General features: G+C 41.2%; 2 protein-coding genes across 4 annotated transcripts; one reads left to right on the top strand and one right to left on the bottom strand.

The window, feature by feature from the left end:
• Positions 1 to 170: 170 nt before the first annotated feature.
• On the bottom strand, positions 171 to 8679 carry LOC120418453 (zinc finger CCHC domain-containing protein 24-like). 3 transcript variants are annotated; one of them, XM_052708189.1, is made up of 6 exons: positions 8510 to 8679; positions 7316 to 8421; positions 1291 to 1809; positions 929 to 1096; positions 743 to 866; positions 171 to 711 (listed from the first exon to the last, which is right to left on the bottom strand). In XM_052708189.1, exons 2-5 carry the CDS (start codon positions 7424 to 7426, stop codon positions 753 to 755), a joined length of 912 nt encoding a protein of 303 aa, XP_052564149.1. In that variant the 5' UTR covers positions 7427 to 8421; positions 8510 to 8679; the 3' UTR covers positions 171 to 711; positions 743 to 752. The 3 variants fall into 3 exon arrangements, with proteins under 3 accessions (XP_052564149.1, XP_039436810.1, XP_039436812.1); XM_039580876.2 differs by having other exon boundaries at positions 171 to 866; XM_039580878.2 differs by having other exon boundaries at positions 171 to 866; positions 932 to 1096; positions 8510 to 8678.
• Positions 8680 to 15029: 6350 nt separating this feature from the next.
• Positions 15030 to 22585, top strand: LOC120418469 (uncharacterized). The gene is made up of 4 exons (XM_039580903.2): positions 15030 to 15475; positions 16800 to 19040; positions 19095 to 21444; positions 21500 to 22585. Exons 1-4 carry the CDS (start codon positions 15157 to 15159, stop codon positions 22518 to 22520), a joined length of 5931 nt encoding a protein of 1976 aa, XP_039436837.1. The 5' UTR covers positions 15030 to 15156; the 3' UTR covers positions 22521 to 22585.
• Positions 22586 to 23769: the final 1184 nt, after the last annotated feature.

The raw sequence follows: 23769 nt of genomic DNA, 5'->3' as shown, positions 1-23769 counted from the left end.
AAAATAGCTCAAGGAACAATATTCAGCTTGTGTAGTGTAAATTATATTTCCAGTAAACAAAGAAATAAAACACTGTTGAAAAAAAATCATAAAACCTATATAAAGGTATTTAATAAATATTACTTCCAGATTTGGACGCAATCTCATTAAATAATAAAAGGCAATTCTTCGATTTGGTTCGCATTTTATTGTTTCGTTGTTGAATATAAAGATATTCTTTGGCACATAGTTTTCACAAAGTTGCTTTGCTGGTGGTGTAGTACGGTAACAATCTGTAATCTTCTTTCTTCTTTCGCTCAGCGGTAAAAAAAAACCTTCTAAAGTTCAAGATTATATATAATGGTTTCGATAGAGTTTGATAGCACAAACAAGGTAAAAAAAATCACGAACACGATAGAACATTACTATATACAGATTAGCTTTCTTTCAACTGGCAGCTGGACGTACTTTTTTAATTTGTTTTTTAGCTTATTCGTTCGATTTAAAAAGAAAATTATAATATGGCACATTCTTCCTCTCCTTATCCTCGTGGATTAAAATTGCACTAAATCATGTGCTTAAATGAATTGTCGTGAATGCATAATGGGGAAATAAAACATAAATTATAGCTTCGTTTAAGTTCAAGCAATGCTCGCGGAAAAGAGTTTGAGAATGATGGTCTTTGAAAAGTCTAGCATAAAAGGGATAAAACAACACTTTTTTTTTAAATTGGCCCTTTTTCTCACAATGTAGTGACATGTTGATCTTCACAACTACTGGATTCGTCTGCAGTAGTATCCAAGTGTTTTGCACTTTTCACACAGCAGCTGCGGATGGACCTTGGACTGGTCGGAAACGTCCAGCCCGTCGGGTTTCTCCAAGGGACGCTAAAAAAATTAGACGAAAAAACATCGTTATATAACCGAACTTCAAGCCCTCTGGGCAGTGCAACCTGTTTGTGCGGATACACGTTGATGTGGCACTTGATGCACTCCTGGCCGTGGTTGGCCCACGAATTTCCCGACATCCACTTCCGTTTGCACTTGGGACACTTGTACTCGCCGAAGCAACGCTTCTTGCCCTGGTACGGCGTCTTGCCTTCGGCCTTGGGACGAGCCTGTTGAAAGAATTAATTGAAAAGAATTACACTATTTTTTGTTCACTTTCATTTACATGGCTTTACTTTTCTTTAGTTTGTTTTGCTTTGATTTACTTTAATTGACTTTGATTTACTTTGACTTTCTTAGAATAAATTTGATCTACCTAGATTTACTTTGATTTACTTAAGAAAAATATTCCAACGGAACTCACCTGCGGACAATCTCGAATGTAGTGGCCCTTCTTGAAGCACAAGTGGCACAAATAGTTGGCCGGAGGAATTTTGCTGTACTTTTGGTTCTGCTGTCCGGCGTTGATCCCCAGCAGCGAATGTTGTTGTTGAAGATGATGTTGATCCGCCGTGTACCCTCCGCTGCCCAAAAGCGACCCATTCAAGCGAGTTCCAGCCCCGTTACAACCATTCCCAAGTCCGTTCAAGCACTCCAGCCCGTTGGAATATCCGTTACAGGTTCTGGGACTGGCCAGAGGTTGCGCGATGTGCTGTGGTTGCTGCTGTTGCTGATGATGATGGTGATGGTGATGTTGTTGGAGCAGTTGACTTTGGGTCGTAGAATGGTTCGGGGTTTGGTTGCGGCCCAGCCCGAATAGCGTAAGGTCGGTAAACTGGTCACACAGCTCGGTAATACTATCGGCCAGGGGAGAGATGGAATCGTCACAGCTCTGCGACGTTGGAAAAGGGCTCCACAGTGCGGGAAATAGTTTGGAATTAGGCTGGAAAGAGAATTGGATAGTCAATTCGTACTATTGCTAAAATGTTTAAAACTGGACTATACTAAAATTTACCGAGATATAATCTCAAACAAAGTATTTCAAAATTTTGTTTGTTTGTTTTTTTAATTTTCTCATGATTGGATCGGATTTTTTCTTGTTTTAATGAGCCAAAAAAACGTTGAAACATGATCATTTGTTACTATCATTTAGCGATTAAAGCACATTTTTGTTGGCTATGTTGACACTTTTCTATTGACAGCAGATTTATTTATTGGCTAGTAAGGCCGTTGCAAATATTTTTTGAAGTTTATGTCCCTCGACTCTGACCAAAGTCGAGAGGGGGGCAAACAAATTAAAAAAGTGTAAACATTTAAATAACGAGCCTTGCTTTCAACATTTTAATGAAAAAAGTGTTCTAAAATGCATTATACACCTGTCCAGCTGTTTTACCATCATTAGTTTCCAAAATATCTAAGTTTTGAAAAAAAAATATTTTTTTGCGAAAAATAATTTTTTTGCGGTGCTGTACATTGGAATTTCATAAAAATTCAAAACATTTTTAAACAAGCCCAAACATGCTAAATATGATTATCGATGCAGAAAAATGCATTTTAGATTGTTTTCAGTAGGTTCGACTTCTATTTTCATGGAAATTTTGAAGTTTTTTGGAAAAAAAAATTTTTGCCCCTGATTTTTCAGACCAATTTTAAAGGGGGAGGGGGGGCGACATGAACTTTGAAAAATATTTGCAACGGCCTAAACATATTCTTGTAAATCAATTTTTGTTTAAATTCTAGACAAGAATCACAAAACCGTCATCAGAGGTAAAATTGAGTCTGGGGGTAAAATTGGGTCATACAAATTTCAGCATTTTTGTATGACCCAATCTCACCCCCCAAACCCGAGAATCTAGCTAATGTCACCCCTGATGACGGTATCCTTGAAAAATAATCAACATGGTACACATTAGCCTCATTATTTCATTAAGAAAAATGTCTTCATTGCTCAACATTATTATAGTTTTATTGAAAATTTGCTCGAATCATTTTCGATCAACAATAAATTCACTTCTCAAAAAAGATTCGTAAAAGATAGTTCATTTAGGAAACATTTATGATGATCTTTTAATAAACTTATAAAAAAAATAAAGCAAAATATATCAATAATTTCGGAAAATCTATGTTTTGTGATGACCCTTATTAACACCACAACTAGGTATAAAAAATAAATTCTTTTTAGGACTCCTTTTTTTAAACTAAAATTTGATTTAATATATGTTCTTAAATTAAAATTATGTTGATTTTCAGAAATTCAGAGAAAACCAAGAACCGTAAACCGAGTGACATTGGACAGATTTCAATTTATTTTTCAAATGTTATTTATACGGTAAGACTTGAAATCAATATTTTAATAGATACGTACGTTTTTTAAACAAGTTTTTTTTTTTCAATGGGGTAATTCTCTACCAACTACCAACATTTTTAATATATATTGTAAAGTATTGTTTTTTTGTGGGTTTCCTAAAATTATGAGTGAATCAAATAACCTAAATTTGGATATTATAATTGTTCAATCATCGATCTCTGTTCCTCGCTGAATTCCTTGCATCATCCGAGGAGATGGGATTTCTTAAATCAACATTGGGTAATTCTCCGCCAACTCACACAGCAGTTGCCCCGACCCCTCTTTAATTTGCGTGAAACTTTGTTCTAAGGGGTAACTTTTGTCCCTGATCACGAATCCGAGGTTCGTTTTTTTATATCTTGTGACGGAAGGGCGGTACGACCCCTTTCATTTTTGAACATGCGAAAAAAGAGGTGTTTTTCAATAATTTGCAGTATGAAACGGTAATGAGGTAGAAATTTGGTGTCAAAGGGATTTTTATGTAAAATTGTACGCCCGATTTGATGGCGTACTCAGAATTCAGAAAAAAACGTATTTTTCATCGAAAAAAACATTCAAAAAGTTTTGAAAATTCACTCATTTTCCGTTACTTGACTGTAAATTTTTTTGGAACATGTCATTTTATGGGAAATTTAATGTACTTTTCGAATCTACATTGACCCATAAGGGTCATTTTTTCATTTAGAACAAAATCTTTCATTTTAAAATTTCGTGTTTTTTCTTACTTTGCAGGGTTATTCTTTAGAGTGTAACAATGTTCTACAAAGTTGTAGAGCAGACAACTACAATTTTTTTGATATATAGACATAAGGGGTTTGCTTATAAACATCACGAGTTATCGCGATTTTACGAAAAAAAGTTTTGAAAAAGTTACTTTTTGCGTTTCTCTTTGTTTCGTCGTCCGTGTCTGTCGCGGGTGACCATAAACGGCTATGATCGATGACGACCAACTTTTTCAAAACTTTTTTTCGTAAAATCGCGATAACTCGTGATGTTTATAAGCAAACCCCTTATGTCTATATATCAAAAATTTTGTAATTGTCTGCTATACAACTTTGTAGAATATTGTTACACTCTAAAAAATAACCCTGCAAAGTTAGAAAAAACACGAAATTTTAAAATGAAAAATTTTGTTCTAAATGAAAAAATGACCCTTCTGGGTCAATAAAGATTCGAAAAGAACATTAAATTTCCCATAAAATGACATGTTCCAAAAAAAATTTACAGTCGACTAACGGAAAATGGGAGAATTTTTAAAACTTTTTTAGTGTTTTTTTCGATGAAAAATACGTTTTTTCGGAATTCTGAGTACGCCATCAAATTGGGCGTCTAATTTTACATAAAAGTCTCTTTGTCACCAAATTTCTATCTCATCACCGTTTCAGGCCCTCCTCTTTTTTCGCATGTTCAAAAATGGAAGGGTCGTACCGCCCCTCCGTCACGAGATATAAAAAAAAAACGGACCTCGGATTCGTGATCAGGGACAAAAGTTACCCCTTAGGACAAAGTTTCACGCAAATCGAAGAGGGGTCGGGGCAACTGCTGTGTGAGTTGGCGGAGAATTACCCAATGTTGATTTAAGAAATCCCATCTCCTCGGATGATGCAAGGAATTCAGCGAGGAACAGAGATCGATGATTGAACAATTATAATATCCAAATTTAGGTTATTTGATTCACTCATAATTTTAGGAAACCCACAAAAAACAATACTTTACAATATATATTAAAAATGTTTAAGAGAAAGTTTCGTTGCAAATTGTTATTTATAAATTGGGTGATTTGACAGTCACTGTGTTTCTTACAAATTTCAGCCTTGACCAAGGTTATTAAGGTTACTTTTAATGCTTAATTTCAAAAACTCACAACTAATTGTTAATTTAACTAACTTTATTAACTTTTATGTAAAATGTCAATAAATTTTAGGTTAAAAAGTGAAAAAATGAAGTCTGATCATTTTTTTTAAATGAACTTTTTATAAAAATCTCGATTTGTTTTGTTGCCACCAACATCGATTTTGTAGCATGAACCAACATTTTCCAAAATTACTTATAGACTTTTTCTGCTGAAAATGCCTATAAATTTGAAAACACTGCTTTTAAAACATCAGACATGAAGATTTTTTTTAAATTCTGTTTCAATAACCTTCACATTTTGTAACTTAGAAAATATTTTCCGACTCTAACTCACTTATAAATAAATATTTAAAAGTATGGTTCAGAAAAAAAATAAATATGGTCTTCACAGGGTACAAAGATTGTATAATTTATTTTTCTAGAAAAATAACTGATTCTTTAACTGGTTTCACGCTAGCAACATCCGTTGGTCTATTGGTAATACTATCTGCAAAAATATATTTGTTCCACTATAGCATTTGAGCAATTCCCTATGAATACAGCCAATTTTTATTAAATTTTTAAAATTTTTCTTGTCGAAAACTTTGTAGGTACCTTCTCTGTGACTGAGTAATTCACTTTTTAGTAACAAAAAGTTCATTAAAAATGAGCAAAAAAAATTTCGTGTATTTTTCTTCACAAAGTCCTTACTTATTCCTACAACTTTGTCAAAGATACCAAATCCATAAAAAAAATCTTCGCGAGATACCGATTTTTGAATATTTAGATGCTTTTTTGTATGGTGTAGGGTGCCCAGAATATGGGACATTTTTCAAAACCTCGCTCCATAAGCTGAATATTGTCTTTAGAGCTATTTTAGGACTCTGCGCCAAATATGAGCAAAATCAGTCAACATTTACCCATTGATACTCGAAGGTGAAGTTTGTATGGAAAAAAAATCGGAAAATTGTATGAAAACCCCAACATTCATACGGTTTTACGGCGCTACATTCATCCAATTATTGTTAAATGTGAGATTTATTGGAAATTTAATGGTCTTAAACTTTGTCGAGCTGTAAAACTCGATCTTTCAGGGAAGGGACCCACAAAGTTTCAGGCAGATAAAAAAATGCAAAAAATATCCGATGGCTAAAATCGCAGAGAATTGCTCGTATGTAATAATTAACAATAAACGCATATTTGGGATATTTTTGCAATTATTTTATTGATACGGATAATTTAGATTGATGTTCTTAATTATTTATTTTTTATCCATTGAGCAATGTGTAGACTGTTTTTGGTTTGCTCGAACTATTTTTAATATTTTAAGTTACAAAAAAAACAAAATAAGAAAAAAACAAATTTTTACATTTTTTTTTAAACCGTATCTCTAAAAGTATTAAACTATGAGGGTTTAAATTCCGAAAACAATATATAACGTGACGTACGTTTGGGGAGGGGGGATGGACGTTACGCATTATAAAAATGGTTTTATGTATTTTAAGCTCATTCAAAATCAAATCAAATTATTCGCTCTACAGCATTGCCTTGGCGTTCTCGATTGCGAGATTCCTACTCGAAACTAGGTGTTCGAAGGCTTGATTGTTGAGGCAATTGCAAACCTCTTTTTACACCTTAGCTTCCATCCACCCCGGGATTCGAACTGACGACCTTTGGATTGTTAGTCCAACTGCCTACCAGCGACTCCACCGAGGCAGGACCCAGGGAGACGACTCCTACACCTGGAATGAGCTAACGACCTAACCATTAGAGGTTAGTCCGGGACCAACATTTACTTCCCGTCCGACGGAAGGCGTGATCAGACAAATCTCGTCTCGAAAAATGCCACCGGGACCGTCTGGGATCGAACCCAGGCCGACTGGGTGAGAGGCAATCACGCTTACCCCTACACCGCGGTTCCCGCTCATTATAAGGATCATTATTTTAATTTAATTTTCAACAATACAATTTGTTAACAAGCTACATGCCAACCTATTTGGGTAATTTCAGGTCAAGAGGGTACACTTTTGGACTCGACCTTCACCAATTTGGACCAAACTTGTAGGGAATATTCATCTATCAATAGTTAAAAGAAATCCTTAGTTTGGTGCCGATTGGACCTCCCTCTTTTTTTGGCACCGCCCTCTTTTTTGACAATTTTCTAAAAAACGTTTTATTCTTTTACTCGTAACTTTCCAACTATTAGATCAAAAGACTTACTTCTGGTTGCATTTTATAGGAAATTTTCCAATGAACCAGATTTACTCACCTGTATCGATTCGCTCGAATGGTCCACGTTGGGCAGATAGTACCACTGCAGTGACGACGAGTACAGCCCGTTGGTCCCATTCGAGCGCGGCTGGACCCCCTCCAAACCCATCGCGACGATCTACTCCGGCTCCGTTCGATATCACAAAACACGTTCTCCAGTCCTGCCAACGCGTGTTCTTCTACGCCTCAACCGGCTGAGATTTGTGCGTTTTATTTTGGTTTTCCACCCGCGTGTTTTTTTTTCTTCCCCTTTCACGCGACACAATTTGCACCCAGCTTTTGTTGTTGTTTTCCTCGAAATTTCCACTCAACTCTTCATCGAAAACACAGCATGTAATGCGAGGCGCAATGATTTTTCTCTTTTTGTGTTTGTGATTTTTTCTCGCTTGGTTTTCGGACTATTTCGGTACGAAACTTTCCCGCAGAACCGAAAATTTGATACCCACAGAGCGCACCTTTTATTTTCCCTCCGTAGGCCTCGACGGAGTCCACGGCCAGCCAGGGAGGTTCGAAACACGCGTCCACGACTCTACTTTGGTTCGTGTGTTGTTTTAAACTATAAATATCCCTTCTTTGGACTATTTTTAGCCTAAATGGTCTAAGTGAAGTTGATCTTTACTTCACGCGAGCGCTCTCTTCCCGAAAATCATCATCAGCACACGCACTTGTACGGTGGAAAATGGTTCACCTTTTCTGAGATGTTCGAAGATTTTCGCGACTTTTCAAACGATTGTTTTTCGTGCGATTTTCTTCCTGCTTTTCCGTGACACACTCCCCTAAGAGTGTGAGGTCGCAATTTTAAACATTCACCAAATCGCACAACTCGGTGACATGTTTATTCGAAAGTATTTTTTTGTCTGTCTTCCGTCTTCCACTGACCATTCCCCGCAATGCGTGATGAAATTCGTGAAATTCCTCACGGCACGGTCAATCCAATCCAAACCGTTGCGTTGCAAAATCTATCCCTGCATGCACCTCACTGCAAACACATCCAAGATGGCCGCCAAGTTGCAGCCGGCCAGGTCACAAACCGGTGTGGCGCCTGCAGCAGGCCATGTGGTCAACGAGCTACCATGCGTCCGCGCTCGCACTCCAGGAGCACACCTGGATCACAAAGTACACAGCAAAAAAGTGAGGTTAGATTCGAGTATTCCAACATGGCGCCCGCCCCAAAAGCGATCACCAAACTCACCTGAATCGTTTTGCTCCCCTCGCTCAAACTGACCGATCGCGGACCAAGGTATGTTGACCCACAAAAAAATGTGCTCTTCTTACCCCCTCACTCCCGACTTGGGAAACCACGAAGAGAAACCAACCGGGAAATTTTCAAAACCTCGCAACGCAACGATCCGACGGAGACTGATCGGAGGTAGTCTTGCGGGAAAATTATGGGTTGAGTTTTCCCCGCAGAGATTGTGAAAGAGAGAGAGTCCCCGTTCTGGGGAGTTTTCTTTTGGAATTTTCCTTTTGAGCGAGCGTGAGAGAACGTTCTTCCGACGGAGAGTGGCAGGGCTGCCGAGTTGATCGTGGTGATCAGCAGGTTGAGGGTTGATTGTGTCTAGTGTAGAGAGGATTTGAAGATGAGTGAAACTGGCATCAGTGGAATGGGACAAGTGGGAATAAATGTAAATTGAAAATGTGATGATTTGAAGATCATATGGCTACGTATCGAGGAAATCGTGCACTATGCCTTAACTTTGAAATTACTGCCCAACCAAAAATTAGGGTAAGGCAAAATTGATGAGCTGAACTCCGGTTTCAAAAATGTTATGATTTTTGTGATTTAATTGTTAATAAATAAATATTTAATTTAATTGCATGTGCACTTGTGACTTTCTCAATGTCTTGAAATATGAAATATGTTATTTTATTCACATCCTTTAACATTTTAGGTAAAAAAAGGAAAAAAAATATAAAATACTAAACAATGTAAAATGCCCGTCAAAATCACAAATAGAATAAAAACCACAAAACAAAAAAATACGAGTTTTTTTTGGTAGAACAATCCTTGATTTCAACATTTCAATAAAAAAAGAGTTGGAATGTATGTTTTAAAGATTTTTTTGCGAAAAAAACCTTTTTGTGGTACTGTACGTTGAAGTATCACAAAATTTCCACACTTTCACAGGTTCAATCGTGCTAAAACTGATAAACAACGCCAGAAAATGCATTTGCCACGTCTACATGCATTGAAATTTTTAAGCTTTCTAATTTTATTAATGACTAAAATGATTTTTTTGAGCCAATATTGAAGGGGGCAACATTAAAATTGAATTTTAAAAAATATTTGCAACGGCCTTATTGTTCAAGTTTGTAATTTTAATAAAACATTAAAAAAAACAAAAAAGGCAATGTGTAAAATTAGTTTTGCAAAAATAATCATTTTATACCACCTGAATTTGTATGAACAGTTCAAGAGTCTAAAAATTTTGCCCCAGAAATTGTAAATCAAACACCAAACCTGATTTACACAAATAGAAACTACAATCCGAAATGTTTTTTTGTTGGCAAAGCTCCAAAATTCTGTACATGCTTAAATTCTGTACAAGTTTTACTTCTTCACAAATGGATTTTTTTTTTTTTTTATTTGAATGAAATTTTGTACATGTCAAAAGAAGCCAATTTGAGTCATTAATTTGTCCTCGCATCTTGTCTTACAATAAAATTTGTTTTAAATTTTTGAAGCCAGTAAACCAATTTTCTTTTATTGTATTTTGGCAGTTTTTGAATACTAAATAAGTAAAAAGTATTCCAAAACACTTAAAACCCTAAAATGAAGAGTTAGTTCTTTGGACCTTTAAGTAAGTATTTTTTTTTTTTTTTCATCTAAAAAAAACTTTTTGGACTTGGTTGATTGGTCAACTTGTCGACCCTGATTTTTTATTAGTTTTTCCAAAGATCATTTAACAAACTTTTATTCGATATCTTTGCCACTTTTCCCGATTTCTAATATACATATTCATTTGTAAAAAAAAACAGTTCACATTTATAATTTGAAACAATGCGAAAATTTAGAAAAGCTTTTACAAAAAAAAGTCAGGCTGTTTGTATTTCTATTTATCTTTTCAATCAACAGTAAAATTCTTTAATAAATATTACTCCTTGAAATGCATTCAAAAGGAAACTTTCACTTCGACTTGGTTGCACAATAAATTTAAAGTTTAATATTTCATAAATTTTAAAATTAATTTGGTTCAAGCAATTTATGAAACAAACTAGTTTTTCTGAAGAAAAGATGAGTAACTCATTCATCTAATACTAAAAGTTTAACCCCTTCCCACCCAGAGCAAAATCGAGATTTTTTACGTTTTTCCAATTTACTCGTTACTGGATCGACAAAATTGGATGAAATTTTAATGGTTGTTAGCTAACATTCTATTTTAACTGATGCAGGTTGAACCAGGTTGAAAAAATTAATGGTTGCAGAGATATTCAATTTTTAAGCCAAAAATTAGTGGTGCTCTGGAGTAACCATGGGCGTTAGAGGGTTAATGTAGAAAAAATCAATCATAATTTAGGAATAATTTTTAAATTTGCGGGGAAAACACATGTTTTGGTGAAAATCCGGCCAATTACCGTCAAGACATATTAGTGGGAAACCCATATGATGATACTGCTGCTGCTGATGATGATGATAGTGCAGCAGTAGCACCATGCAGCGAGCACATTAGGGATTTAAACCAAAAATCAAGAAATGACAAAAATATAAATAAGTTTCAAAGCATCATTGTGACGACGGCATTAGAAGGAGAATAAAATGCGTGCGTGAAAATATAATAAGAGAGTGCATCTTCCTAAGGCAATGCACTGCATGCATCAAAAGACAAGACGGGAGACCTTTTACGCTGGATGCAGGGCTAAGCCGGGAGATCTTCACCGATCTGTTCTTGAGCTTAGCACGAGCGCAATGCATCGAGTTGGTTGATCTTTCAAGTGTGGATTAGAACTAGCGAAGAGACCCTGCGCTGGTGCGTACGCGTATGCGTGTGTCTGCACTTATCTTCTTGCGTAACGAAACATATGTTTGGAGTCTATTTGCGTACGTGCATGGTGCTCGATCTACGCGTGTGAGACTTGTCTCGTTATATTTGTGTTGATTGATTTGACCTTTTTGAAAAGATTAAAATAAGATTTATAGAGTAGATTAACAGCAAAATGTTTCTATTTTCATTTTTTCTTCTTATTTTGCAAGAAGTTTTGATGTTTTTTTATCTTTGTTTTAATTGGAATATTTAAATTTTCTAGAGTTTTTTTAAAGGTCCTAAGGTCCTAAGGTCTTTCATATGTTTATAAGACCATTTCAATGTGTAATTCTCCGCCAACTCACACAGCAGTTGCCACGACCCCTCTTAGATTTGCGTGAAACTTTGTCCTAAGGGGTAACTTTTGTCCCTGATCACGAATCCGTTTTTTGATACCTCGTGACGGAGGGGCGGTACGACCCCTTTCATTTTTGAGCATGCGAAAAGAGAGGTGTTTTTAAATAATTTGCAGCCTGAAACGGTGATGCGATAGAAATTTGGTGTCAAAGGGACTTTTAGGTAAAATTATACGCCCGATTTGCAGGCCAAGGGTGAATGATACTGATGATACCTCTTCAGTTGACGCTCAGGCGAGGAACATCCTGGAAGGAGCGTCACTGACTGCGTCCGTAGTCCTGTTAGATCATCTGAATTATCTTGATCAGAATAGTATAGCTCTGGTTCCTTGCAAGTGTCCTATTTTCTTACCTCCACGTTGGCTTGGTTTTCATGATAACCTAGCTGGTGGCCTGTGGAAACGGATCGTAAACCTTTGACCAGCGAGAGTCAGAGTCGAGACGGCTAGAAGAAAGGGGCGCGTCAATGTGGGAAAGGGAAGTTTTTGTGATTGTAGACGGTATTGTTTTGATTCGCAGTATGTTGAGTAAATTGCTGTGGATGTACCTGATCGTCGCAGAACGGGGTTTCTCTCCTTTCCATTTCCAGCTACCATCTATCTCCTGTTTTTATTTTGCTCTACTGATTCGTACTTCTTCACTAATTCTTCTGTTTACCATTTGGTTTTAATTTTATCATCTCTTGATTCTCGTATCTCTTAATGCTTGTCACTCTTTTTTCCATATAATGCTGCTTTAACAAACTGTGTGTTTTCTTTAAAATAAACCTTCCCCTAATGTACTAGTAATACCAAGTCAAAATCAAATCAAATCAAATTATTCGCTCTACAGCATTGCCTTGGCGTTCTCGATTGCGAGATTCCTACTCGAAACTAGGTGTCCGAAGGCTTGATTGTTGAGGCAACTGCAAACCTCTTTTTACACCTTAGCTTCCATCCACCTCGGGATTCGAACTGACGACCTTTGGATTGTTAGTCCAACTGCCTACCAGCGACTCCACCGAGACAGGACCCAGGGAGACGACTCCTACACCTGGACTGAGCTAACGACCTAACCTTTTTAGGTTAGTCCGGGGCCAACATTTACTTCCCTGTCCGACGGAAGGCGTGATCAGACAAATCTCGTCTCAAAATTTGCCATCGGGACCTTCTGGGATCAAACCCAGACCGACTGGGTGAGAGGCAACCACGCTTACCCCTACACCACGGTCCCGGCTAGTAATACCAAGTCTATTTATCATTTGCCTATTCTTTGTTGATTTACTTCTTTATTTATTTATTTGAATAATTTTTTATCTTGCCCATCATAACAATAATCTAAGCTTGTTTGTTATCTCTATTTATTAACTATTGCCTATTTCTACATCTACTACATCAAGCTTATTCTTTTTATTTTTTAACATACAATTATGATTTTCTTACTATTGCTTCTTTATAAAGTATATTCTCCTTTACTGTCTATTGTTTTCTAACAAGTGAGGTTCGAGCCCTTACTCAATTTATGGAATGATTGAAGGATTAACACAAATACTAGGGGAAATTCTCGTATGTTTGGCAGGTTAGACACTTGCTCCTAACTCCATCCAATTTGCTGATTTTCACTATTTAAACAACTGATTTTGCAAAACTTTTGATAGAAACATGCTTGCTCACTTCTTATTGAGCTATTTATCACTCCATTTCAGTTGAAAACGCTTTTAATTAGCTTTAATTGAATGTCAAAGTTCTGACCTGCCAACATTAGAGGCACGCTGGAATTAGATGCTGTTCCCCTACTATTGTACTTTTGGTAAACTTTTGAACAACATGCTTAGGTAAAAAAAAATGTAACAATAGATAAACACGACTTAACATTAGGGAATATTTCAGGAGATTACAATACACAGTAAAATAACAATTAGTTTTTGAATTCAAACTAAAAATTAAACAGTTTTTTGCTTTAATGAAAATTGATAGGCACACTATAAATGGTTAGGCGCTTATACTTACATCAAACCCTACGTAATGGACCACCCCCGGCCGAGTTAAAATGCGTAACCGGAAAAGAAGGTGTGCATGCCTGGCACGAACACTCAAAGCGTGTTCTAGCGTGTTGCTCGTACTGACTTAGAGCAAGGGTGAGATGTAGGTGTAAGGGCAGTGCGTGTTCGTCGGGAACCTGGTGCATAAGATCGGTCAAGGCCCGTTCTTACACTGAAAGTTGCGAATTGCGAATTGCGAATTATACGCCCGATTTGATGGCGTACTCAGAATTCCGAAAAAATGAATTTTTCATCGAAAAAAACACTTTTTAAAACTCTGCCATTTTCCGTTACTCGACTGTAAAATTTTTTGGAACATGTCATTTGATGGGAAATTTAATGTACTTTTCGAATCTACATTGACCCAGAAGGGTCATTTTTTCATTTAGAACTAAATTTTTCATTTTAAAATTTCGTGTTTTTTCTAACTTTGCAGAGTTATTTTTTAGAGTGTAACATTGTTCTGCAAAGTTGTAGAGCAGACAATTACAACAATTTTGATATATAAACATAAGGGGTTTGCTTGTAAACATCACGAGTTATCGCGATTTTACGAAAAAATGTTTTGAAAAAGTTCCTTTTTGCGTTTCCCTTTGTTTCGTCGTCCGTGTCTGTCGCGTAATTGAGCATCATTTAAGTTTCATTTGAGATTGGGTCAATTTTCAAACTATTGGCATTTAAGGTAAAGTTCATCAAATTCCACCATATATTCATTTGCAATAAATCAAATTTCCAGTTTTTGCTTATCGGGTGTCAGGGGTATTAAAAAACTCCCAAAAAGCAAAAACTGAAAATTATGGTTTAATGGACCTTAAAAAAAACTCCAGAATTCTACGTTATTTATCACCCTCACTGACGGTATCCAAATTCGAATGCAGTCTAAACTCGATTATCCCAAGCCTCGATTATCCAAAATTTCGGTTATCCGAATTTTGAAGATTTTGAATTTTAAAATTCTAAATCACTTTAGAGTATGTTTTGGTCATATTCAAGCTCAACAATCAAAAACAAGACAAAAAAAAATCGTGAATCGTATGTAATTGAAATTAAAAATTACGAACAGCAAAATAAAATCTCCAGGAAAATCGCACGTGCTTCGCTATCACTTGGTCCAATTCCCACGACACCAACCAAATCTCAATCAGTACGCGAACCCCTTTTTCTAACTCCCTTATCCTCCATCTTTCATCGGTTTGGCGCTGCCTGCGCCATGTACTCGCCACAAACGGAGCAATGTTTACCAACAAACGCACGGCGGTGTGCGTGAGATCGTCTTGTTTTTCCCAGATTCCTTCATTCTCCCGTTGACAGTTCGTGGATCGTCGCACTTCTCGACCGCGTGGTTTTCTCGTGCGTACCGCGTTTCGTGCTGCGTTCAGTTTTTAGTGAATTTCACGAAAAATCCGGTGAATTAAGTGTTCAAAAGTGTCTGAAAACCGGCATGACCACAACAGCCATGAAGCGAAAGTCAAATTCGACCGGGGAGTGTCCGTTCGGGGGCAAAAAAGCGAAAACCGAAAAGGGAGTGAAAAGTGGTGGCGACGGCAAGAAGGTCAAGAAGGCAAAGAAGAAGGAAGTCGTGGATGCCGGTGGGCCGGGGGAGAATGGAAAAGAGCGAAAAGTGAAGAAGGCGAAGGTGGCGAAGGATAAAGGTGGGACGCAGAAGGAGGAGAATGGATTTGCCGGTGGGGATGTTCCGACGAACAAGCTGGTGGAGAACTTTCGGCAGAAGCTGAACCAGGGTTCCGTTGCGATTGATGGTAAGTTCTTGATCTGAATTCCCGAAAATCTGATTTTTAAAATTTAGTTTGACATTCTTTTTCTAAAAATTAGACCATTGAATTTTTTTATGTCGTCATTATTTATTAGCTTTTCGATAAAATTGTCCATACAATTTTTCAATACAAGCCTCCATACAATTTTGAGGGCTGGTCATACAAAATGGGTATATAAATGTATGAAATTCTGTATCTTGAAAAGGGATTTTTTGATCGATTTGGAGTCTTCGGCAAAGTTGTAGATTATGATTAAGACTTTCAGGTTCACGGAAAAATCCCATTTTCAGATAACTTTTCATTTCATTTGTCCCGCCCGTGTGGATCAATCGGACCGCGCACTTGACTCACAATCCAGAGGTCGCCGGTTCGAATCCCGCGGCGGGCGCTCTAAAATTCTTTGTGTAAATATGGGTATTCGGCGCCGTCGCTCCGTGCCATACTTTCATACACTTAGGAGCCCAGGGCGGCGAAGTCCTTGTAGATAAAAAGGAAGACACTAGTGGTTGGTACTAGCAATGGTGGCCGACAGCTATAAAGTCAACTTCGTTTTCATTAAAGTAATAATTAAATTCGTAAAATACCTATTTTTTAGTTCTCGATTTTTTTAATTTCTAGAGTTTTTTAAATTTCTAGAGTTTTTTTTTAATAGGTCCTATACTGCCCATGATCGCATAAATGTCCCATATGCATTTTCATCACTTTTGAGTTATTGATGCAGTTTGGTTCAAAAGCGGCTCTTTCAAAAAAGCATATAACATCCAGTACATTGTTCTGAAAATCAGGAGGAAATCCAGTTTTTTCGTGAAAACTTAACACGTAGCCTTACGTGTGGGACAAACTTCAAATGCGTTTTTCTCAGCTTGCTGTTTTTGCATATGGGACATTTATGTGAACATGGGCAGTATAAACATATGAAAGACAATAGTTTAGAGGTCCTTTAAAAAAAACTCTGGATTTGTTTTACCCATACCCAAAAAATTGTATTTTTTTTAAAGACTGAGAAAATTTTGTTTGAATACCTTAGTTCCTTTTAAGAAATTAGTAGGAAGATATAGAATATTTGGCAACAATGTTTAAATATTGAACACTTAGCAGAACAGAATAAACAAGTCTGGTACAAATTATACTTTTCCATAATTTCGTAGGCGGCTTACGCTATTAGACTCGTTGAATACACACCACATATTTTCTCTTGCAATTCTTCCATAAGATTAAAAAAAAAGTTGGGTAAATTCAAATTTCACTTATTTATTATTTTTGTAGTTTCCTTCATTGGTTTAACTTTTTTTAACACTTTCTCTTGCAGTCATCCGCCACTTCACCCAGTCCATCCAGCAGAACCCCTCGTACGCGGTGGACTTTATCCGTGCCGGCGGCACCTTCAAACCTCTGCTCAAGATCCTCGCCGGGCTGGACAAGGAAAAGCTGCCGGACATCTCGGACCTGTTCCAGCTGATCCACTACATCCTGCTGGAGAGCGTCAACTACGACGAAACGCACGCCGACTACGCGGCCAAATGCGCCAAGACGCTGCTGGCGGAGTACAAACCGTCGATCATGGCGCTGCTGAAGGGGCGCAACGAGCAGCTGCTGATGGGTGGCTTCCGGATCTTGAAGGCGATCCTGGTGGTTGATCCGGCGGCGCACGGGAAGGAGATTTTGGGGCTGTTGGACATTTGCCTGCCCGAGATGGAGATCGGGAAGAGTCGGGAGAGTGCGGGAGATGGGTTGGAGTCGCTGCGGGGGGTGTTTGTGGACTTTAATCTGTGCTTTTTGATTGAGACGGGGTCGGAGTTGGTGCGGGCGTGGTTGAGTCGGTTCCAGCTGTTGAGTCCGTTGGTGGGGAATTTGATTTGGGACCGGGCGGAGAATGTGATTCTGGTGATGAAGACGCTGGAGAAGTACGTGCTGGGGTCGGCGGAGATCGACAAGTACATTTACAGGACGACGTTTAGTACGGACATTTTGAAGGCGCTAGTGAACGTGTACGAGTGGGTTGGTCCGGACAAGAAGGGGGTTGATGAGCAGGTTAGGAATACGGTGATGAATGCGACCGAGAAGGTGGTGTTGCCGTTGTTGACGTCCCGGAAGTATCACTTGGTGCCGAAGGTGACTGATTTGGGGAAGGTCAACTCACGCCATAAGCATATACTGCTCGCGTTGAAGAATAGTCAGCTGCACAAGCATCAGCGCAAGTTGGTGCTCAAGATGTTCGACGTTTGTCCGGAGGTGCTGCCGGTAGTGCTGGAAAATTTTGGATCGCTACTCAAGACAAAGAATTTGGAGAATCGTCAATTTGTGCTGGAGATTATTCGTCAACCGAATCCGGTGGAAGTTACGAAACACTTTACGTCCGCGGACGCCAAGCAGGTCTCCAACTTTGTGACCAAGACGACGCTGCCGAAAACGATTCTGGAGTTTGTCACGACTTCGATTGAGAAGAAGATCGCTACGGCTTTCTGTATGGAGTTTTTGGCGGTGATGCTTAGTCAGTGCGAGAAATACCTGCAGGAAGTTCCCAAGCTGAAGAACCTCGACCAGTTTGACCTGAAGAAGGTTAAATTCGACGTCATCAACCAGATCCTCGGTATGTTCCCGTCCATCGACTCCATCATGGCCGCCATGATCAACCACCGGTCGGACAAATCCGTCAGCAAGCCGTACATCGCCATGGAGCACGTTATGGACATCCTGCTGCACTGTATCCGTGCCTTCCCGGCGTACATCGAGAGTTCCTCGTTCATCACCGCGTACCGCAACATCCTGGACCCGGTGTACAAGAGCCGCGCCCTCGAGCACGAGTACCTCCCGTACGAGTTCAAAGCCATCAAGGTCGTCATCGCTCTGGAACCCCAGTCAATCGCCTTCAACTCGGACCTCTTCCCATCCGTCCTCAAACTACTGACCAAGGTCTACCTCAACGGCGACCCGCTCATGCAACGCGAAGCCACCAACCTGTTGATCGCCCTGTTCCAGAACACCACCCTGTTCGGCAACAACGCGACCGAAATCGAGGTCTGGTTCCAATCCCTACTCGCCGTCGAGCCCCGAATCGTTCCCGAACTCGTGTCCTACCTGGCGTTCTCGTTCGCCCGCGCCGCCGAACGTCAAAACCTCCCGGCGGCCAAGGATCACACGCTGGTGAACGAGGCGTTCGAAAAGGTGCGCCGAACCGACCTGGACGAGCTGTTCCGTCGCGTTGAGGAGGAAGCCGAAGGTCAGGTTGACCTGCAAGACGAACCTCAGGAGCTGCCGGTGGCGGACAATTTCCTGATCTACATGTTCCATCCGACGACGAAGAAGCCGGCGCAGTTTCATCCCTACCTGGAGGCGGTTGCGCTTAGGTATTTTCACCTGTTGCCGCATCCGGAGATTGTGGAGCACTGTGCAAAGAGTGTCGAGGGGAAGTTTGGGAGCTACTTCACCGAGTGGATCGTTGAGGGGAAGACGCCGTCTTTGGAGGAGTGCGGCGAGTCAACATTCCTCGGGAGATTGAGTTCGCAACTGCTGTCGAAGGAGCAGAACGTGAAGAAGGTGGTGACGGACGGTAAGCTTGAAAATATTCAAATAATTGTAATCCGCTAATCAAATGTCCTTCCAGAACTAACCCGCTGCGACCTGGTCTACCTCATCCACGAGGTCATCTTCTACGCGTCCCGCCTGATCGAGCTGGACGCATTCGACGCCGGTTACTCGTCCACCAGTCTCTTCTACCTGAACCACTTCTTCGATCTGCTGATCGCCGCCGAAGTCGACATCCCCGAATCGGACCAAAAGCTCGGCGAAGTCGTGCGGCACATATTCTGCCACCGCCCTGCGCTGTTCCAGCGGTTCACGATTGCGAAGCAATCAAAGTCGGGATCGCCTTCTTCAACTGTTACGGCGTTCGTGTACGAACTCATGAAGAAGCTCCAGTCTACGGTGGACTTTGCCCAGCACACCGTGCTGTACTCGAACAAGATCGTCAACGAGATCATTTCTTCTTCGGTGGAGTCGTCCTCGGACAGCGCAGAGTTGGACGCGACGCTGGTCGCGAAACTGCTGGAAATCTTCCAGCTCAACGAACGTCACTGCGTTAATCTGCTACGGCACTACTCGAAGCTGTCGCATCGACGGTTCATTGATGCGAAGAATGAACGGACGTATCATTACAATCTGCTGACGACGGGGCTGAACAAACTGGCCACGAATCGGGAGCACTTCCTTGAGGCGGATACTGTGCGCGGGTTGTCGAAAATCTACGTGGACTTTATCCGGGAGAATGGGAACGAATTGAACTTGGAGGCGTTGGAGGCGGCTCTGCAGGCGTATTTGAGGACGTTTAGTCACAATGTTGGACACTTGGAAGAGGATTTGTTCCGGTGCTTCTTCGAGAGCAAGCGAATTGGTAAGCCGATGGTAAAGTTGGCGGCGTTTTTGCTCGGTCGAGATTCGAGGTTGGAGGCGGCGTTCCTGGAGTTAATTCCGGGGAATGTCAGCAAGAAGGAGTTGATCTACCCGTTGATGAACGTGGCGTTCCAGAAGGGTGTGTTCAAGGAGGACTCTGAAGAGCATAAGAAGTTGCTTGGGACGGTCTACAACGAATTCAAGAGTGGATTGAACAAGACGATCGAGAAACCGGGTAAGGCCGCGGTTATCTACAAGGAGAATACGATTGCGAATCAACAGCTGCTGCAGCGTTGCATGCCCAAGAACGAGTGCGTAGATTTCGCGAAGAAGAAGCTGAAGCTGGACTCGATCGAGGTTTACCAGCTCAAGCTGATGATGGAGATCTACCGCAAGGCGTTTGAAAGCTGCAAAGAGGATGCGACTCAGCTTAGGGTTGTCTACAGCAACGTGTTCAACGTACTGCTCCAGTTCTTCAACATTCTGCTGAAGGTCAACGACCTACTGAAGGAGGTCGAAAAGCTCAATGAAATCGTGCTGGCTACCTTCTCCTGGGTAAAGCTGCACTCAAACTGCAAAGAACTACACGGACTGGAGTTCAAGGAGATCATCGAGACCTCAAACTGGACCAACTTCTGCAAGCTTGCCCTGAAAACTGGCATCGACACCCAAAAGTCCCCAGAAAACCCATCCCGACTCGACGAACGCCTGCACGTCCTGCTGAAGATCACCGCCATCCTCGTAGACCTGTTCTACGCTGACAACAGCTCACCCGCAGAAATCGCTACTCTGTACGAACTCGCCCTGTCCCACTCCCGCTTCCTGGACGTCATCCTGGTCCCGTTCCAGTTCAAGGTCAAGAAATCCCTCGTCCATCTGCTCCTTATCCTCGCCCGCAAGAACCACTCAGTCATGGACAAAAAGCACATCCCGATCCTGCTCGGCTCGTACGGCGCCACGCTCACCGAAACCAACCGCTTCATCCTGGCCCTCATCCAGCACTACGAACGCTCCGGAGTTCACATCCACGAGTTCCGACCGTTCCTCTGGGGAGACGCCGCCATCAAGCACTTCTCGCTCGGCCAGGACTCCGCCAACCAGCAAACCCTGTTCCGCACCAACAACGCCGAGGTATTCGCGCTCCTCAATCGCGAAAAGATGATCAACACCCTGCAGAGCTTCCCCGTGTGGCGCAAGTTGAACGCCAACTGGCAACTTCCGGAGGTCAACTTTGACGAGCTGAAGAACGGCTCCTCCGTGGGTCGCTATCCGGCCGTGTCGGAGATTGAGCGCTTCGTCGAGGACAAGAAGCAGCGGGTTCCGCCGAGACTGCTGGAGCACTGCGCCGGGAAGAAGGAGGTGCTGGCTGCGATCTACGATCCGGCGTTTCTGCTGCCCATGCTTGGGTATTTGTTCGCACCGGAAGCAACGGACGTGCTGGATCTGGCTGGGAAAGTTGGAGCGTTGGCGCTTCCGTTTGCCTGCTTGGCTAGTACCGATGAGCATATGCGGTTGGCGGCGGCCAGCGTGATAGTGCGGATCAAGGGACATCTGGAGTTGTCGAGGTTTGTAAGATTCTGGTAGATTTAAAGTCTCGTTATTAATCTTTCGCTTTTCCAGGAAATTCATCGACTCCAAGTTCTGGCTGCACATGTTTACCGCAGTCCAAAACGGTCTCGCCGCCCTCAGGGGCAACAAACGTCCAGCAGACTCGGAAACCGTCAAGCGCAAGATCTCCAAACCGGCCTTCCTCTCGTCCCTGTTCATCGCCGAAACCGTCAACGTCCTCTCCGACGTCCTGAACGAGCTCCACTCCACCCTGACGCGCTACTTCATGCTAAAGGACACCTTCGACTTCCGTGCCGTCCCGAACTTCCTCGTGATGTTCCACAGCTCCGAAGTCAAGCACAACACCCATCGCCACTTCATCCTGGAAACCATCTACAACGGGCTCAAAACGCACGAAGACTTCATGGTCCTCCGTACCTCGCCGGTCATCCGCGCCCTCCTAGAGTTCTACGGATCCACCCTGTCCAACCGCGACCTAAACATCCTGATCCTAAACACCCTGAACAGCATTGTCAAGATCCCCAAGTCCTGCGAAGTGATGCTCAACTCGCTCGGCTTCCTCACCTGGCTGAGCGAACGCATCGAGCACGTCGAAAGCTTCCACTTTGAAACGATCGAAGCCTTCCTCGGCATCATCAGCAACGCGTGGTACTCGGCCGTAATCCAGCGCAAGGAGTTCAACATGAAGCAGCTTAGCCGATCGGTACTGATCATGCTGCTTAAGCTACTCCCACTATTTTCGACGCGCAGCTCGAGCAAAACGCTGTCCCGCTTCCTGAACCTGCTGGAGAAGACAACCAAGGAAAACTCCGCAAACATCGCGCTGATCAACAAGGAAGTTCTGGACATGATGCTAGAGTACTTTGCGAAGTTGTTTGAGGAGCAGTTCTGGCACGTCAGGTACGTGCTCGTGAATGGAAGTGCGAACGCCGAGGATTGCCAGTTGCTGGGGGAGAAGCTGCTGGCGAGCGGGATGGACGAGAGCACGGCCTACATCGTGCTGACGTTGAGACGGTTCGTCATACGGTGGCAGGCGGCGCAGCAGCAGCAGCAGGGAGTGGTTAGTAAGTGAGTGGTAACTTGTGCTTCTTGGATTTATATTTTTCTCTTTGTATAAAGCTTATTATGCGACGATTACTTGGAACTTTTCTAGGTTTCGGTAGAATTGGAAGAAAGCCCTCAAGTCTCGCAATTTTAGAACGATGATCATGTCCCAGTCTCAGCCTAAACACAAATTTTCAGATGCACAAACAAGACACAGCTGATGAATCTATGATCCAATACGAATGAAGCCTGTTGAAGTACAAAAGTGACACTACCAAAAACGCAGTGAATGAATCCTTGACCCAATACGAATGAAGCCTGTTGAAGTACAAAAGTGACACTAACAAGACGCAGTGGTGAATCGTGAATCCATGACCCAATACGAATGAAGCCTGTTGAAGTACAAAAGTGACACTAACAAAAACGCAGTGGATGAATCCTTGATCAAATACGAATGAAGCCTGTTGAAGTAACTAACAAGACGCAGTGAATGAATCCTTGACCCAATACGAATGAAGCCTGTTGAAGTACAAAAGCGACACTAACAAGACGCAGTGGTGAATCGTGAATACATGATCCAATACGAATGAAACCTGTTGAAGTACAAAAGTGACACTAACAAAAACGCAGTGGATGAATCCTTGATCAAATACGAATGAAGCCTGTTGAAGTAACCAACAAGACGCAGTGGAAGAATTCATGACCTAATACGAATGAAGCCTGTTGAAGTACAAAAGTGACACTAACAAAAACGCAGTGAATGAATCCTTGACCCAATACGAATGAAGCCTGTTGAAGTACAAAAGTGACACTAACAAAAACGCAGTGGATGAATCCTTGATCAAATACGAATGAAGCCTGTTGAAGTAACTAACAAGACGCAGTGGAAGAATTCATGACCTAATACGAATGAAGCCTGTTGAAGTACGAAAGTGACACTAACAAAAACGCAGTGAATGAATCCTTGACCCAATACGAATGAAGCCTGTTGAAGTTCAAAAGTGACACTAACAAGACGCAGTGGATGAATTCATGACCCAAAACGAATGAAGCCTGTTGAAGTACAAAAGTGACACTAACAAAACGCAGTGGTGAATCGTGAATACATGATCCAATACGAATAAAACCTATGACACTAACAAAACGCAGTGGATGAATTCATGCCACAATACGAATAAACCTGTTCAAATACAAAAGTGACACTAACAAGACGCAGTGGATGAATACATAATCCAAAACGAATGAAACCTTTTGTTGTACAAAAGTGACACTAACAA

The sequence above is a fragment of the Culex pipiens genome, chromosome 2 (assembly GCF_016801865.2).
Source record: "Culex pipiens pallens isolate TS chromosome 2, TS_CPP_V2, whole genome shotgun sequence".
Lineage (NCBI taxonomy): Eukaryota > Metazoa > Arthropoda > Insecta > Diptera > Culicidae > Culex > Culex pipiens.
Note: the sequence above shows the minus strand (reverse complement) of the source record. Positions and strands in the feature narration are given on the sequence as shown.